Raw genomic sequence first — 16,581 nt, forward strand, 5'->3', positions numbered from 1 at the left:
TTCATCACTGTAATTGGGCCTCCTGGCCTGTTGTGATGTGGAAATGTGAAGTTCATGATGATAATCTCCCCTCTTCATAGTATAGTGTTATTTTTTTTATATGTAAATTTATTTTTGTTAATCTTTGCTTTTAATTTTTGTGTAAAATTGTAAGATACAATAGGTCCATGTATTTATAATTTTCCCAAACTAAACGGTTTGGGTAGGTAGGAAGAAATTGCCTTAAGGCAATATGCCCGCCCTTATATGTATATTTATTGTATATGTATTTAAAGTGTCAAATAAATAAATAAATAGTAAACGTCATACGGGCCCCGGTACTTGTTTCTCAATAAAAATGTAAAACCACTAAAAACTGTTTAAAAATTTTGGACTTGGGTATGTTTTAAAATAAGTCACTTAATTTATACATCACTGGCATACAAGATTTGTGTATATATGGCAACATTCAAGATTGCTTTTGTCTTTGCTTTCTGGGAATCTGTCAATATGTGGTTGCCAAAGCCTATCTGTAGTCTGTGGCCAAAGCTAGTCTATGGGTATAATTTGAGAAGCAAGTGTCAGTCCCGGTGGCCGTCAGAAATTGGAATTAAAATAAAATACATTTTTTTTTTCCATTTTCAAATAATTGTACAAGTACAAATCAGTCCAAAGAAAACCGTTAATTTTCTTGCCTCTACTGTATACACTCGTTCGTATGTTTTTAATTACATACAAGTATTATTATTAAGATTATTATTGTATTTCTATTTACTCAACTAATAATATTTTTTTTATTGAGTGAAAAGTGATGTTAATTCATAAGTGTTTCGTTTGAAATCTTTAAAATGCTGAGAATAAAATGGAGGGAGCTTTTTCCTACCAAATGGAGTGTTATAATTTTTATTGCTTACATGTCACTGTTTGTAAACCAAGGTATGTTTAAAAAAATAATATTTAAAAACTAGAAAAAAGTAATCAACTTAATTTAAATTCCAGCTGAATAGCAGAAATACATAAAAATGTACAAAATTGAAACAATGGGTACGTTATTATTATTATGGATAACTTATAAAGTGCAATTTTCGTAAAACAGCTTATTTTGTCACTTGCTACAGATTTGTTAAAATAATATGGAGAACAGGTTGGTTTTAAGATCTTTTCTAAAATATCACTTCAGTCTCACACTTTTGCACTTCTGGTAGGAGAGCATTCCACGCCATAGGGCCTGCGACTGCAAAAGCGCGTTCACCGAATTCAGTTCGCTGGTTACATACAGTTACAATGCCTACCTCGCAAGAGGTCTCGGGTTTGATTCCCGGCATGGTTCACATAAAATATTGCATAAGACTGATCATCTTACCTTCATGTAACAAAAATGTTCGAGATACCCTGCAATTGGTGTATCAATGCTGTGCCCTTAGCACCATTAGGTCCGGAAAGGGAATGATAATGATAATAACTTCTTCTATTGCCATTGATGTAGCTGATCTAATCGACTCTAGACAATTTAAAAGTATTTTTTAATTGACGGGTGGCATTAACCGGCAAATTTTTGCATATGCACTTGATTTGTCTTAGCGGGTAATAATATGAACTTTTTTCCACAATGTTTTAGTACTTAAGTAGGTTCCAACAATAGTATGAATAGGGAGAAAATAATCCATCTCTTACAAACAAAAAATGTTGTTGAGGAATGGACGAGGTGTGAAGAATACCTCTTCCTAAGAGGAGGAAAATTTAGATAGTGGACTGTATTGTTGGGGAAAGAAGGTTGCGCAACTCCACTAGCCGGCTGATGATGAGGCGCAATGTGTACTGTAACCTGGCTGCTGAAGCTGGCGGTCGTGAGATGCTGGCACAGCTTGTATGGAGCTAGCGGTCTAAATGGACGCTGGCACAGCTCGCTTGATGAATGATTTGTTAAGCACTTCACTTTGTTGATGTTAGATTAGTACTCAAAATTTAATATTGTTTCCGGCACTCACACGTGGAGTTATTGTTGAGTGCTCTAGGAAATAGGAAGGACGGGTAGGTAGATATGAATTTGGTTGAGAGTTGGTCCGAACAAATATATTTGTATCCGGTGTTCATTTGATGTTTAAAAATTCAATAATTATAAAAAATTTTGTGCTAGATTCATAAAATGAAAGAGACTGGCTTTTATATCAGGAAATATGAATAAAAATAATTCGTGGCAACTATGCATTCCTTTCTACTTTCTTCTTATTTATTAAATGTTTATATTTCTTTTTTTTTTTAATTTCTCGTTAACTATAGTTTATTTTGCAATTTGTAAGTAAATAAACAAATAATGTAATGATATGTTTTTGAAAAAGTTTCCTCTGAAAAGTCACATAAATTTGATTTGGTGAATTAAATATGTAAATTTTCAATGAATAAGGCTCGAATGCCAAGTTAGTTTACTTCTAGTGCTTGGCCGAAGCAATTGCGGCGCGGCGCGGTACGCGGTGCTCGGTGCCTCGCATCACTATTGCGCCACTATGGCCAAGCACGTATGTAATTGTTTCTCTTCTATTTTTCAGGGTCGTTTTTTAATGCTTCATTTTATTCAGAATATACTTTCTACATTTTACAGCACTCCTAATATTTCAGGACTTCCTGTTAAATGATAAAACTTTGTAGATAACAGGATAATTCCTCTAATGATAACTGTTAAATTCACTAACAAATTTATAATAAATTCATCCTAGAGTGATAATATTATTGTATAATTAATATTTTTGATGTTTCTGATTTTGTCAAACGTATCTATTTCAACGTGCCTAATAGGCCAATGATCATCAAATTTATTTCAGATATTTATATATTAGTCCAATTCGCACAAATTCTCTGTTCCCGAGAATTCACTCTCAGGAACAAATAACAAATTTGTTATAACTTTTTGAATCAATTATTCTTAAATTTTTTGAAAAGTAGTATTTTGATTAGCAGTTTCTAGCATTCCTTTTTTTTCATTTTAAATTGTCGGCTTCGTGGTGTAATGGTCAGCGCGTTTACCTACCATTCAAGAGATCTCGGGTTCAATTCCCGACATGGTTGATAAAATATTTATTTAAAAGGGTGTTTTCACGTCAGAATATTTCATAGTCCCTGGACTGGTACCTGAAGCGTAAGACTGATCATCTTACCTTCATGTAACAATTTTTTTAAATCAAGATACACTGCGATTGGTGTACCAATGCAGTGCCCTATGCACCATAAGGCGTGGAAAGGGAATGATGATGATGAGTTGTATTTTTATATTTGTAAATTGTTTATAACCTCTGTATATGTAAATGCCCCTTGGGCGTTAATAAATAATGATTTCTCACTATGTCGATGACTTCAAACTGAAAAGTACTTTTTTTCCAGGTTTGTCAAAAATAGTTGAAGATGTTGAAAAAAATCACATGCCTCGTTGTTCTACAATCCTGACGCAATGGTAGTTTTATTATTTATAGTCATTCATGGTGATATGTGCACCTGAACTACTGAGCTCAATAAAATTTAATATCCCAACTAGAAACCTCAGACAAAACTTATTCTTTCATACCGATAACCATAGAACTAACTATGGTTTTCATTCCCCTATGCCCAGAATTCTTAGGTCTGCCAACAAACATACCAGTCTTGATTTTTTTGATAACAAGTTGTCTTCTTTCATACGATCACTGAATCAAATTCGACTATAAACACTTCTCTCCCGCTTCCACTCCCACCAAGTCTACTATATACCATTGTGTCTTTCTACTTTCCTTTATAATAATTTTCTATGTAAAAATATGTCCTTAAAAATGCCCATCGGGCGTATATATAAATATAAATAAGTAATATGTTTTTTTTTCAGGCATAATAGTCACTGCTTCACAAAGTTCTGACAAAAAGTATAATTACAGTACGACTCTAGTTGTACTTCTCACAGAAGTTTTGAAACTATTGACTTCTATCATACTTTACTGTAAAAAGTAAGTGTTTATTTATTAAAAACATTGATTAAAATTTATTTAGGTATTTTATGGATCTGTTGAAAAATGGCTTCAGCAATTCACCGAATTTTTCGGCAATTTTTCAGCATTTTATGCAAACGATGCATTTATGATGAAAACAACACAGTAGCACTAAAATTTGTCTTGTAAACTAAAATTCCCACAATCCAGAGCCCATCAAACTAATTGCTCTTCTTCAAAATCTGTGCAAAGTGACGTTTTGCCACCTTTAACAGAGGTGGAAAATCTTTTAAAGAAAGGAATATGGAAGTCTAAGCATTTACAAAGTTTGTAGTCTGATTAAAATAAGCTGATAAAAGCCGTGTACCATGAATTATTTTACCCATCCATATTTCTTCAAGTCTTCCATCTGTTGCATTCGCATATCTTGCTTGAGGTCCCGGGTTTGATTCCTGTGAAATATTTGTTGTAAATGTGCCTCTACACTGCAATATTTGAATGTAGTTATGCAGAAAGCAGCCAGTCCACAATTTAAAAAAATATATATATTGATGTTATCAGGTGCAGTTAGGTCAATTATATATGTTCTGCTAAAAACAGCAGGACCGCTTTCATATAAAAAATTGTTTTAATCACCTTCTGAAAATGGTGTCCATCACAAAAATGGTATTTCTCAATTTGCAGAAAACACCCACAGCAGTAAAAAATCTTAACGAATTTAAAACTCATTAAAACTGGTCAAATACATAATTAAATTCTTGTTTGTTATGTTAAAAAAAAACTAATATATTCCTTGTTTATCATTTGTTAAAGTCAAAAACAATCCAACTGTTGTGGAGATTTGTTTATTCACTCTTTTCACAAAGGTGCTATTATCTCAGTTTCACTTTTCTATGGCTGGCTGCTTTCTGCATAGCTACTTTCATTTCATCGTTGCTGGGCCCCGATTACAATGAGAAGTTAACAGAGTTATCTTTAACTTGCCATTGTAATCAGGGCCCGGGGGGAAAATTTAATGGAGTACCCATGCAGTGCCCCTTGTACCACCGGGTGGGGATAGGGAAATAATGATGCATTGAACGTAGTTATGCAGAATGCAGCCAGTCTACAATTTTGAAAAAATAAGATATTGGTGTTATCAGGTGCAGTAAGGTCAATTCTATGTTTTATTAAAAACAGCCGGGCCACTTTTATACAAAAAAAAACTGTAATTATCACCTTCTGAAAATAGTGTAGATCACAAAAACGGCATTTCTTAATTTGCAAAAAACACCCACAGCACTAGAAAAATCTGACGATACTTTAAAAATCATAAAACTGGTCAAATACATAACTAGATTCTTGTTTGAAATATAAAAAAACTAACTAACAAATCGGGTTGTGGTCCTGTGTCTAGTGTCTCGGACTCACGGACCAATGGTCCATGGTTCGAATCCCACTCTACTCCAACTTTATTTCCATTTTCTAATAGTGAGTTCTGTACAACTCGTTGAAAATTGCCCTAAAAATTAAATATTTGGGTAAATCATAACGCAAATATTTTTTTTCATTAAAAAAAATTAGTAAAAAATGTATTAATTGTTTATCATTTGTCAAAGTCAAAGACATTCCAGCTGTTGTGTAGATTTGATTATTCACTTGTTTTATAAAGGTGCTTTTATCTCAGTTTCACTCTTCTATAGCTGGCTGCTTTCTACATAACTACGTTAAATTATTCCTCAGCTTATTAAATACGTATAAAGTACTCGTTACATAATTCCTAATGCTTTTTTGTTAATTTTGCATTTTAACAATCAAACGATTATTCTTATACATAATATTGGTTTGAATATGACATCATCAAAATGGCCTTTAATGTTTCTTAATGAATAGAATCATCTTTTTTATAAACACTTACAATACTCAAGGTTGCTATATGTTTCTATAAGATGTGTGTTGTAATCTCAGAGTAATAGCCTCAATAATAAATTATGAATATATGTTTAAATTTGTTGCCACAGAGAGGGAAAACATTTCTGAGAAGGGAATATAGGAGTCCAGCCATTTACAGGGCATATGACCTGTCATTGGCTGGCTTAAATGGCCACTTTACACACTGTGTAACATCCCTGTAAATGCCTGGACTCCCATATTCCCTTCTCAGAAATGTTTTCCCTCTCTTTTGCAACAAATTTAAATATGAACAACTCCCTAGGGAGAAAATCCAGCCAGTCTGCAAGCATTTATTTGGACATACTCAAAACATTTTTTAAAATATGTTAGTAAATATTTGTAAATAACCACTTACCGAGTTTTCTATGCCTACCGAATTTGAGATGTACCTGTCGCTTCATCAGGACACTAATTACACTAACATGTAAATCTCACTATACACCTTCACCATAGAATTTGCACAAAAATTTAAAACCAACATACAGATCTTTTTGTGCAACTACTATGGTAAAGATGTATAGTGGAATTTGCACATAGTGTACTAGAACATGATATAAAAATAATGTAAATGAATGCCTCGACACGGGTTATGCCCAGTGAAGTGTTCATATAGAAAGAAAAAGAAAAAAAAAACTATATGTTCATCACTAATTTCAGTGAAAAAACATGTTTCCTCATTTATTAATAATAGTTTCTTATTTGATTTTAATAAAAATGCACAGTATTTCCAAGCTAGAATCTTGTGCCACTTATTGTACCATTTATTGCACCATTTATTACACCATGATATGTTAGTTTTACTCTATTTGATTAATACATTGTTCAAAATAATTTTTCTTCATGTTAACATTCTTTTTATTTTTAGTGAAAGGGTTGTTACTATGTTCAAAGTGATCAATGACAATTTGGTCTTGCTGGGGCTCTACTTCATCCCTTCGCTGTTGTACTGTTTCTACAACAATCTTTCCTTCATCAATTTAGTTACATTTGACCCCACTACTTACTATCTACTTCTCCAATTCAGAGTTGTTATCACCGCTCTTCTTTTTCAAGTAAGTATATTCGAAATTATTATAAAAATAACCTTTGTTATTAGTGTTACACAATTCTTATTCTTTTACAAGAACACTACTACAGTTTCGGGAAAGCACTCCTCCCATCGACGGGTGATATAAAATGAATATAGTAAACATAGAATATTGTTCACGATGTCATAGAATTTAAACAAAAAATAAAACAAATTAATCAGTGAAACTTAAAGCAGGGGGGTTTTATTCCACTTATTTATTTATTTAAGTTTTTGTTCATAATGTTATTTGTACATTGGCGGGCTTATTGCCAAATGGCAATTTCTTCCAATCAACCAATAAAATAATAGTTTTATTTTTATAATTCAAGTTACAGAACATAGTCAATAGAAAATAAAGATAAAAAAGCTAAAGATATAAAAAAATAGAAATAAATGTATTTGTTTATAGATTACCTTCAATCAAAACTATTACTCAATGGGAAAAAAGAGAAAAGGAGGAAAGATTAAGGAAGAGAAAAGAGATGTTTCTTCAGACGTGATTTAAACAGAGATAATGTAAGAACATCTTTAATGGTGGATGGGAGATGATTCCACAGTCGAGCCGCATGGACACTATATGAGTTAGAGAAGGAAGAGGAATTGTGGATGGGTATTAAGAGAGTGCCTTGAGAATTAGAATGAAGAGGTAAACCATGAACTGATAAGCGTTGAAATTTTTCACGGTATATAGGAGCGTTAGGACTATGAAGTACATTGAATAGAAGTGGGAGGGAGTGATAGTTTCTCCGCTGTCTAATTTTGAGCCATTTCAGCTGCCTACGATAACTTATCTAAGATGTTAGCATATATACGGATAGTTATCTAAAGTACAGATATGAAAACATGATCAATGAGGGAAAGAACGTTAAGTAGAATTTATTTCTTAAAATTTAGCACATAAGTGGAAGTTTCAATAATTAAGTCTAAGATTTCATATGTAAGAAGACATCACTTGGCCAAGAGAGTGTTAACGGACGCGAGTCTACGTGGGTAAGTGGAGTGAGGGAGGTTGCAAAGGGAACATTGTCAATAAAGGCGAGGGGTGATTATTAATTAAATTGTTCTCAAATTTTTGTGAAGTTATATTATTTCCACATTATTTATATTACTGCCTTTGTTATTTACTTGGTGCAGGAGTTTTAGGGTGTGATTATGGAATGAGTGGGTAACCATAATAAATAGTAATATCTATTATATGATTTGTGAATTCCGAGAAATCTGTGTTTACTATATTCGTTCTATATCACCCGTCGATGGGAGGAGTGCTCTCCCGAAACTGTAGTAGTGTTCTTGTAAAAGAATAAAAATTATGTAACACTAATAACAAAGTTTATTTTCATAATAATTTATAAATTGTTAAGAAGTGAATGCTGATTCAATTAACAAAAGTATATTCTATGTTATTTTTAGTGTCACTGAAACATCATTAGATGACAATAAACTATTTCAAGTTTTAAATGTTCAAGAAAAATTGGTTACACTAGAACATGTCGATGTGTTTTGACTGAAATATGTCTTTTACAATTTATTGTTTTTAGCGTGTGCATAAATGAATGCCCAAAGCTAGCAATAAAGAAATGTTTTTGTTTAAACTTATTTTTCATGGCCATCCAATAAAATATAAAATAACAATTATGAAAATCTTGAAAAGTAACCGTTTTTTTTAAGTAGTACTTTCATGCTAATTAATTTCATATTCTAAATTAATGCCTCGATCTAGGTTATGTCCAATTGGGTGGGGTGTTCATACACAATAAGAAAATGTATAAAAATACAATGAATTGATTAAGTATTAACAAAGTGTTTTTTTCTGTACTTGATAATACATCATTATTGATTTAATTATGCTTTTTGAAAAAATGAAAAAAATGGGTCCAATCACTTCTATTATATAAAATGCATAGTTATGGACCCTTTCCTATTGATGCTTAAATTTTGTTATATTTGTTTTAACCCCTTAATTATTTTACTAATGAAAATTGCAACATTATATTTTATTTGTTGCTCTACTGTGAGAAAGACAATTTCTTTATGCATTCTTTCTACATTTGAATTTTATTTATTTTGAGTACTCTCCTCACCGCCTCATTGATCACATAAACCCACGCACATGTATCCTCTCCCTCATTCATTCACGCATACACACATTCACATACACATGAATACAAATGTCACACAAATACAATTACTAAACTTCTTTTCTTATATATTATGTGTCATTATATTTACAGTGGATTTTTTTAATTGGCTTTAGTATTTTTAAGATTTTTCTAATTATTTTGTTTATGTAATAGCTGTAAAAATCCCAAATAAAATGAAATAAATAAAAATAAATAAATAAAGTTATCTAATTTACCAGGTTATCTTTAAGAAGAATTTAAGTGGAAGACAATGGATCTCTCTGCTCATGTTGACCGTGGGATGTATGATCAAGCACATGGACTATGGGGGAAGCCAAGACGGGGCTGGAGCGCTCGGGAACAACACGACCAATTACAATTACCCCTACAGCATTCTGAAGCAAATGTTCACATTTAGTGCTGTTTTAATATTAGTCCAAAGCTTTTGCTCTTCTCTTGCCGGAGTTTATAATGAATACTTGTTGAAGAATAGAGGTCTCAGTGTTGATATTTACATACAAAATATTTTTATGTACTTTGATTCAATTATTTGTAATGTAATTGTTATAATCCTACAAGGTAAAAGAGAAGAAACATTTAATATGGAGTCGTTCGGAGCGGTGTTCCAAACAAATGTAATAATTATTATGATCAATAGTGCCATAATCGGTATAGTCACAAGTTTCTTTTTAAAAACTATGAATTCTATACTTAAGACGTTTGCCAGCGCTCTAGAGCTCGTTTTCACAGCGGTAGCGTGCTATTTAATATTCGGAATAGTCATTAATTTATTCACTGTGGTGTCTATTTTTATTGTTTCTGTATCTGTTATAATATACTCTCAGAATCCCGTAGATAATCAAGTCAAAAGCATCAAGAGTGAATCTGATCAAGTCCACTTATTAGTGGAACCGGAAAATGTTTAACAATGTATTGATCCTGAAGACATTTTCCAGCGCTCTAGAGCTCGTGTTTGCAGCGATAGATAGATAATCAAGCCAAAAGCATCAAGAATGAATCTGATCAAGTCCACTTATTAGTGGAACCGGAAAATGTTTAACAATGTATTGATCCTGAAGACATTTTCCAGCGCTCTAGAGCTCGTGTTTGCAGCGATAGATAGATAATCAAGCCAAAAGCATCAAGAATGAATCTGATCAAGTCCACTCTTTAGTGGAACCGGAAAATGTTTAACAATGTATTGATCCTGAAGACATTTTCCAGCGCTCTAGAGCTCGTGTTTGCAGCGATAGATAGATAATCAAGCCAAAAGTATCAAGAATGAATCTGATCAAGTCCACTTATTAGTGTTACCAGAAAAAAATCATGTATAATATATTCTTCTATTTGCCATTTACTATGCGGGTAAGATTCATCTGACTGAATGTTTTCTTTGTAGGCAATGCCTGAAAATATTTTTCAACTTTTATACTTCTTGGACCAGTTGGTTCAATCGATAATATTTTGAATTTGTCCAAATTTTTGTCGACATTGTCTGAATTTTCTCCTCCTAGGCTATATTTCCTTCTCTTAACTGCTCTCCATCTCTGTTGTAATATGTTAATCTTAATGTTGTTATTCAATGGTTATTAGTTACACATTCTATTTTTTTGTTATATTTTAAAAACTCAATATAACGAAATTTGAAATATAAATAATATAGTAAATAGATTTATGATTTCTGTTTTAAGACTGGAACAACCAAAAACCTACTTTAATATATATTTTTTTATACTAAAATAAATAATTTTGGAGTTTTCTGATCACCGAATATTCCCAGATATTTAGAACTCTCACCATTTTCTATAACTTGAACTGACAAAGCCAATTGATTATGGGCGTCAGTCACATTGGTGTTGATTTTTAATTTCATGCATGAAGGGTACTTTTTAGCCAATAGCGACTTGAATATACCTGGCTAAGTCGTCAATAATGACTGCGTCATTGGCATACTCCTGCATCTACATATCTGTGTACATAAGTTTCTGGGAGAATATGATCAATATTTCTTGGTCTAATGGAATTCACTTCCTTAAAATGAAATCAATAAAGATTATGAAAAGAAATGGTGCAAAGGTGGAGCCTCGTGGAACTCCGGTGGTGACCTTAAACCATTTATTTAATCTGTACATCTTTAGTCACTAGATACTCGCATAATAAGCCCAACTACTTGTCCACAGAGAAAGTAAATTATTTTTTTATTTCTCTCTCAAAGTTATGTCTCCCTAGTATAATTTTTTTTTGTACATACCTTATCTCAGTATTAGTAGAAACATAAATACTAGGTATATCTTTTTTTTAATAAAACATACATATGTATGTACTTTTTATAATTTCTTTTTTTTTGCACCACAACAGGCCAGGAGGCCTAATAACAGTGGTGATTTACATCACGGGCTTGAGAAAAATCACATTTAATTTTTGTGTTCTCACCGGGAATCGAACCCGGAACCCTCCGTGTGTGAGTCAAGCGTCTTGACCACTACACCACGGAGGCTGCCATTTTAATTGTTTTCTAGTATACCTACATATTTTATCATAAAAATTTAGATTTTTTAAATTCAGATTGATTGATTGATTCAGACCCTTCACAGATTGAAATTATCTTACAATTTGTGTGTCTTTCACACCGAGTCGAAAGTCTGGAAGGTAGTTTTTTTAATGGAAACCACCGTACAATTAAAATTGACCAATATTCCAACATTTAATTTAGGATAGAAAATCACTCACATTTGAGGTATTTTGGATTTAAAATGATAAAACTGGGAACTAGAACCAAAGCAAGTAGTGGTAGTATTGTAGAATATAGTCTCAAATTTTGTGTTTGTAATTCCTTAATTTTGGTTGCAGGGCAATTATAACAAATGTGATAAAAAAAGTAGGAACTATTTTTAAATATTTAATACACTTCATCCGATCTTATTATTATCTTATTCATATTGTGAGAATTACTAAAATTATTGTTTTACGCTTACCGGGTTTTTATTTTTTTAAGGAATGTTATTGAAAATGAATACCATTATTTCAAGAAATAAAAGAATATTATTTATTGTTTTTATTTCTATGTTATTATTACGTATCAATAAATTAATTCAAGACATGTAATATTATTTAGTATTCCCTCAATTAGTTGGCTAATAATTGCTATTATAATATAAGGCTGATATTAGCATGTTACTTAATCAAGTTCCTGTTAAAAAAAAGTATTGAGAAAGATTTTGGACTTATTATTTTGGAAAAATTCAATTTTCTGAGTGAAGTTTAATAGATAAATAATAAAATGTTATTGAAACTGTTGACATTTTTTATTATTTTGTGTGGAATATGATAGCTCAAATTGCAGTTTAATGACAGTCGCGCTTGTCGCCGGAGTTTTACGGATCCGAACTGTTGTGGGGTTAATATTGTGATTTTAAGAATTCTGCATTCAAAGTATTCTCCAAATTCGATCTGAGAAGTTCAAAAACTTACAAAGATGCTGTAGAGGCTGTTGAATCGAGGACGAAACAATTCAATTGAGAAAAATTTCCTCTCTTCATACAATCTGATTTTTCAACATTGTCAGTTGATTTACTATGGTTTCAGTTTTTTAAAATTTAAATTTCGGAGAACTTCCGAATATAATTTGAAATTTTTTCTCAATCCCCATCAATCGTTTTGAGGAATGTGTTTTTACCTTAATGGGGAATTTGCGGACAAACGTGCAAAACTGCTTATCAGTAGACATGACGAAGTGTCAGCGCTAGTTATGATAAGGAACAGTCATGTTCTGAAACCAGTCGGTAGATTAAATACATGGAGTGATTTTACACAAAGACAATATTTAGTTCAATAGAATTAAATGATAATTTAACATGGAAAATGAAGTTTGTGCTTCAAATATTCATTTTGATGTTAAATACATTTTTTTTATTTGGAAAAAACAATAGAAAATTTATAAACAATTCATATTATAATAGAATGTATGAGTTCAATTAAAGTTTTTTACGACTATATAATACCTTTTGTAGACATACTAATGAACAGATTAAAAATATGTACGAGTATATAAAAATATTTTTAAAATATACGAGAGAGTTAAATTAAATAATAATAATTTCATTCCCAAAGCGTTAGGAGGGATGAAAAGGATAAGAAAAGATAAGGATATAAGAAAGAGGAGGGATTCTGTTGAGGAGATTACCCTTAAAATGCCTAAAAGGAATGTAGACAGGAGAATGACGTAATACTGATACATATTTCATTAAAGTACATAGTTCTAATATATATTTTTTTTGAATGAGAAAGTTTTGAATCCAATATCTCGAGGAAGGAACAATATATTTAATATACTAGTTCTGATGGATATTCTCACAGCATGTTTTAAGTCTCTTAATGTGGTAACAGCAGCCACTGAAATAAAACTACTAGTCAAATTATTTATAATTCTAAGAGAAATGATTTTGCACATTTTCATTTGAAAGTTGAAAATTTTGTTTGCATATTTATTTATTATTATTATTTATTGGAGCCACAGAAACCAGCCAAGTGTTAGAATCTTTTAAGATAAAACTTCTTTCTCAGCCTGTTTCCGTCCACTCCTGGACAAAGGCCTTCGTTTGCCTTCATGTCGCCCTGTCCTGTGCAGGCTGCACCTAGGTCACATCGGCATGCCGGTCTAGGTCATCTCTACACCTTAGTTGTGACCGCCCGCTTTTTGTTGTTCGAGGTCTCCGAGTCAATAGACTTTTCACTCATTTCTCGTCCGAGCTTCTTGCTATGTGGCCTGCCCATTGCCATTTTAGGGTCGCTATGCGGTGAATGATGTCAGAAACTTTTGTTCGTCTTCATTTCTGACTCTCGAAATTATTCCTAGCATGGCTCTTTCAATGCCTCTTCGTGTCACTCGTAGTTTCTTGGCAATTTGTTTGGACAGTGTGACCGTTTCTAGGCCATATGTAGCAACCGGCAGCGCACGTGCTTCATACACTTCTCTCTTCAGGTTGATGAAGATGGTGGTTCAGTGGATTACTCATTTAATCAAATACAAAATAGCTAGGGGTTATGTTTGGACATAAAATAATATATATGTATTTCATTGATTCATTTAATTATTCCTTTTCACACGTAATGGTGCTTCTTCTTCTTCAACCTTCTGTCCTTCACTGCTGGATATAGGCCTCTTCCATATCCTTCCAATTTTCTCGGCCGGGTGCTACTTGCAGCCAATTTTTACCCCCTACAGCAGCTATGTTGTCGGACCATCTCTTTTGAGGTCTTCTGATGCCTCGCTTCTCCCAAGGTCTCCATCTTGTGGGGTCTTGTCTCGCAAGATTGGTCTTTTTATGTTAAAAAAATGTTGTTTTTAATACTTGTTATGTATGACTGTATGTTTTATGAATAAAATAAAATAAAACATGTCCTGCCCATTGCCACTTCAGTTCTGCTACGCGATCCATGATATCCGTTATTCTGGTTCTGTTCCTAATTTCTTATTTTGTCTCTTAAACTTATACCAAGCATGGATCGCTGTGTGCATTTGAGCTTTTCTACATTTCTTTTTGTGAGGGCTATGGTCTCTAATGCATATGGTGTATAAGGCACTGCATTTGTACACCAATCGCAGCGTACCTTGATCATTTATCATTTCGCGAAGGTAAGATGATCATTCTTATGCTTCAGTTGCCAGTCCAGGGACTATGAAATATTCTAGTGTAAAAATATTAAATAAATATTCCACGGCCATTACGTCGTAGTATAGAAATTAGCACAGCTTAAAAACTGTTTCTCCGTCATTCTAACTACATAAAACCAAACTAAACGAATCGGGTTGTGATCCCGTGAGCAGACTCACGGATCAGAGGTCCGAGGTTCGACCCCATTCTACTTGACTATAACTTGATTTTCATTTTATAATAGCGAATTATTTGCAACTCTTTGAAAATGGCTAGCAAAATTGAAATACTTGGATAAATTATAAGAACTCTAATATTTCTTTTTCCAAAAGAAAACTATAATTCAGTCAGTGTGATAAGTTTTATTTATAATTCTATCTCAACCGTGACTGTCTTCTTTAGCTATGGTATACATTCCATAATCCTACAGGAAATGTGAAGTTCTTATAAATAATAAGTTATAGTTGATTTAACATCTGTCTATGAGAGCATTGTCTGATACATTCCATTGACTGCACATGTTGATTTATGCTGACGCGCAATTTAAGCACTTATTGCAATGCATATATAATATTTAGTAAAATGATTTTGCTTTAAGATGATGTACTTTTTTGGAAATTAGGTTTACACAATTTATTAAAATTTGTTCAATAATTAACTTAAAATTGAGCCCCTGTTACGGTATATTTCTTTTAGAGACAAGATTTTCAAAAATCTAAAAATTGTTAACGCGTTTTTACATAACCCCAATAGCACAATGAGTTTCTATGGGTTTTCGTGCTGTGTGCCATTCTTACTCCTTTCCGATGTTTTGGATCACATTACAGCGTCCATCATCAGGGTTGATGTTATTTGTGTAATCGGGTTGTGGTCCCGTGGCTAGCGTCTCAGACTCACGGCAAAGATCCGTGGTTCGAATCCCATTCTACCCCAACTTGATTCCCATTTTATAATAGTGAGTTGTTTACAATAAAATTAAATATTTGGGTGTTTACCAAAATATTTCATTTTATTGTAATTTTCATAAGAATGCAAATATTTCTTTTAAAAAAACATGTTTTTAGAATTTGTACCGTGTCACAGTCCCTGTATGCACCATCCAAACTTGATTGGCAAAAGAAACGATTGAGATTTACAAACATCCCGATAAAATAAACAGAGGTAATGGGATGCGATTGAAATCTTTCTGGTACCAATTACAAAGAAATCACATAAAAGCATAGACTGCAAAACGATACAGATCTCAAATTAACAAGCTGCATACAGCAACAACTGTGACACGATACAAATTCTAAGTATATCTTCTTCTTCTTCCAAGTCGGTCCCTCAATGCTGAGGATCGTGACCACCATGAACACTTCTGATTAGTCTGTCCTCAGCCCGACAAACCAACACATCAAATTTTATCCCCGTAGCCTTCTTTATTTGGTCAGTCCATCTTTTTTATTTATTTATTTAATCCAATATAAAATACAAATACATAGTTTACAAATTAAAATGTGTTTATACAATTCAATATAATTTTACTTTTATTTATGGATGTAGCCAATCCACTGGCCCACAGGCACGTTCCGGATTGTCAGTGTATTATTTATTTTATACATAATTGTACATACTTTCACATCAATTGTTGTGTAAAAATTCAAAAGAAATCAAAAAAATTAAAACATACCTACATCAATAAAACGAGAAAGGATTTTTAAGAAACTAAAATTATATTCTTATATATGTAACGTATTCCCCAGCTTCCTGTCTAGTCTTTTTAGTCAACTGACCATACATTATTGTCTTTACTAGATTGTCTGGCTAACGTCTAGCAATATGTCCAAAGAAAGACATTATCCTCCTCAGACACACCACTGACAGACGAGTTGTAA

At 32.5% G+C, this 16,581-nt stretch overlaps 1 protein-coding gene across 2 annotated transcripts; it reads left to right on the forward strand.

Annotated features, from left to right (window-relative positions):
- Positions 1-548: 548 nt before the first annotated feature.
- senju (UDP-galactose transporter senju) lies at positions 549-10,322 on the forward strand. Of its 2 annotated transcripts, none has more exons than XM_088227333.1 (4): positions 549-915; positions 3,830-3,947; positions 6,727-6,913; positions 9,290-10,322. In XM_088227333.1, exons 1-4 carry the CDS (start codon positions 828-830, stop codon positions 9,974-9,976), a joined length of 1,080 nt encoding a protein of 359 aa, XP_088083459.1. In that variant the 5' UTR covers positions 549-827; the 3' UTR covers positions 9,977-10,322. The 2 variants fall into 2 exon arrangements, with proteins under 2 accessions (XP_088083459.1, XP_088083460.1); XM_088227334.1 differs by lacking the exon at positions 549-915 and adding an exon at positions 2,384-2,495.
- Positions 10,323-16,581: the final 6,259 nt, after the last annotated feature.

Source organism: Micrasema longulum, unplaced genomic scaffold, assembly GCF_059751315.1.
Source record: "Micrasema longulum isolate JH-2025_06_02 unplaced genomic scaffold, ASM5975131v1 h1tg000499l, whole genome shotgun sequence".
Classification (NCBI taxonomy): domain Eukaryota; kingdom Metazoa; phylum Arthropoda; class Insecta; order Trichoptera; family Brachycentridae; genus Micrasema; species Micrasema longulum.

What these genes read in the sequence shown, in the direction of transcription:
- senju (XM_088227333.1), top strand. Translation starts at nt 828, where the DNA reads ATGCTGAGAATAAAATGGAGGGAGCTTTTTCCTACCAAATGGAGTGTT. An exon ending in GTCACTGTTTGTAAACCAAG is followed by an intron (nt 916 to 3,829) that starts GTATGTTTAAAA and finishes TTTTTTTTTCAG; the next exon opens with GCATAATAGTCACTGCTTCA. An exon ending in TCACCGCTCTTCTTTTTCAA is followed by an intron (nt 6,914 to 9,289) that starts GTAAGTATATTC and finishes CTAATTTACCAG; the next exon opens with GTTATCTTTAAGAAGAATTT.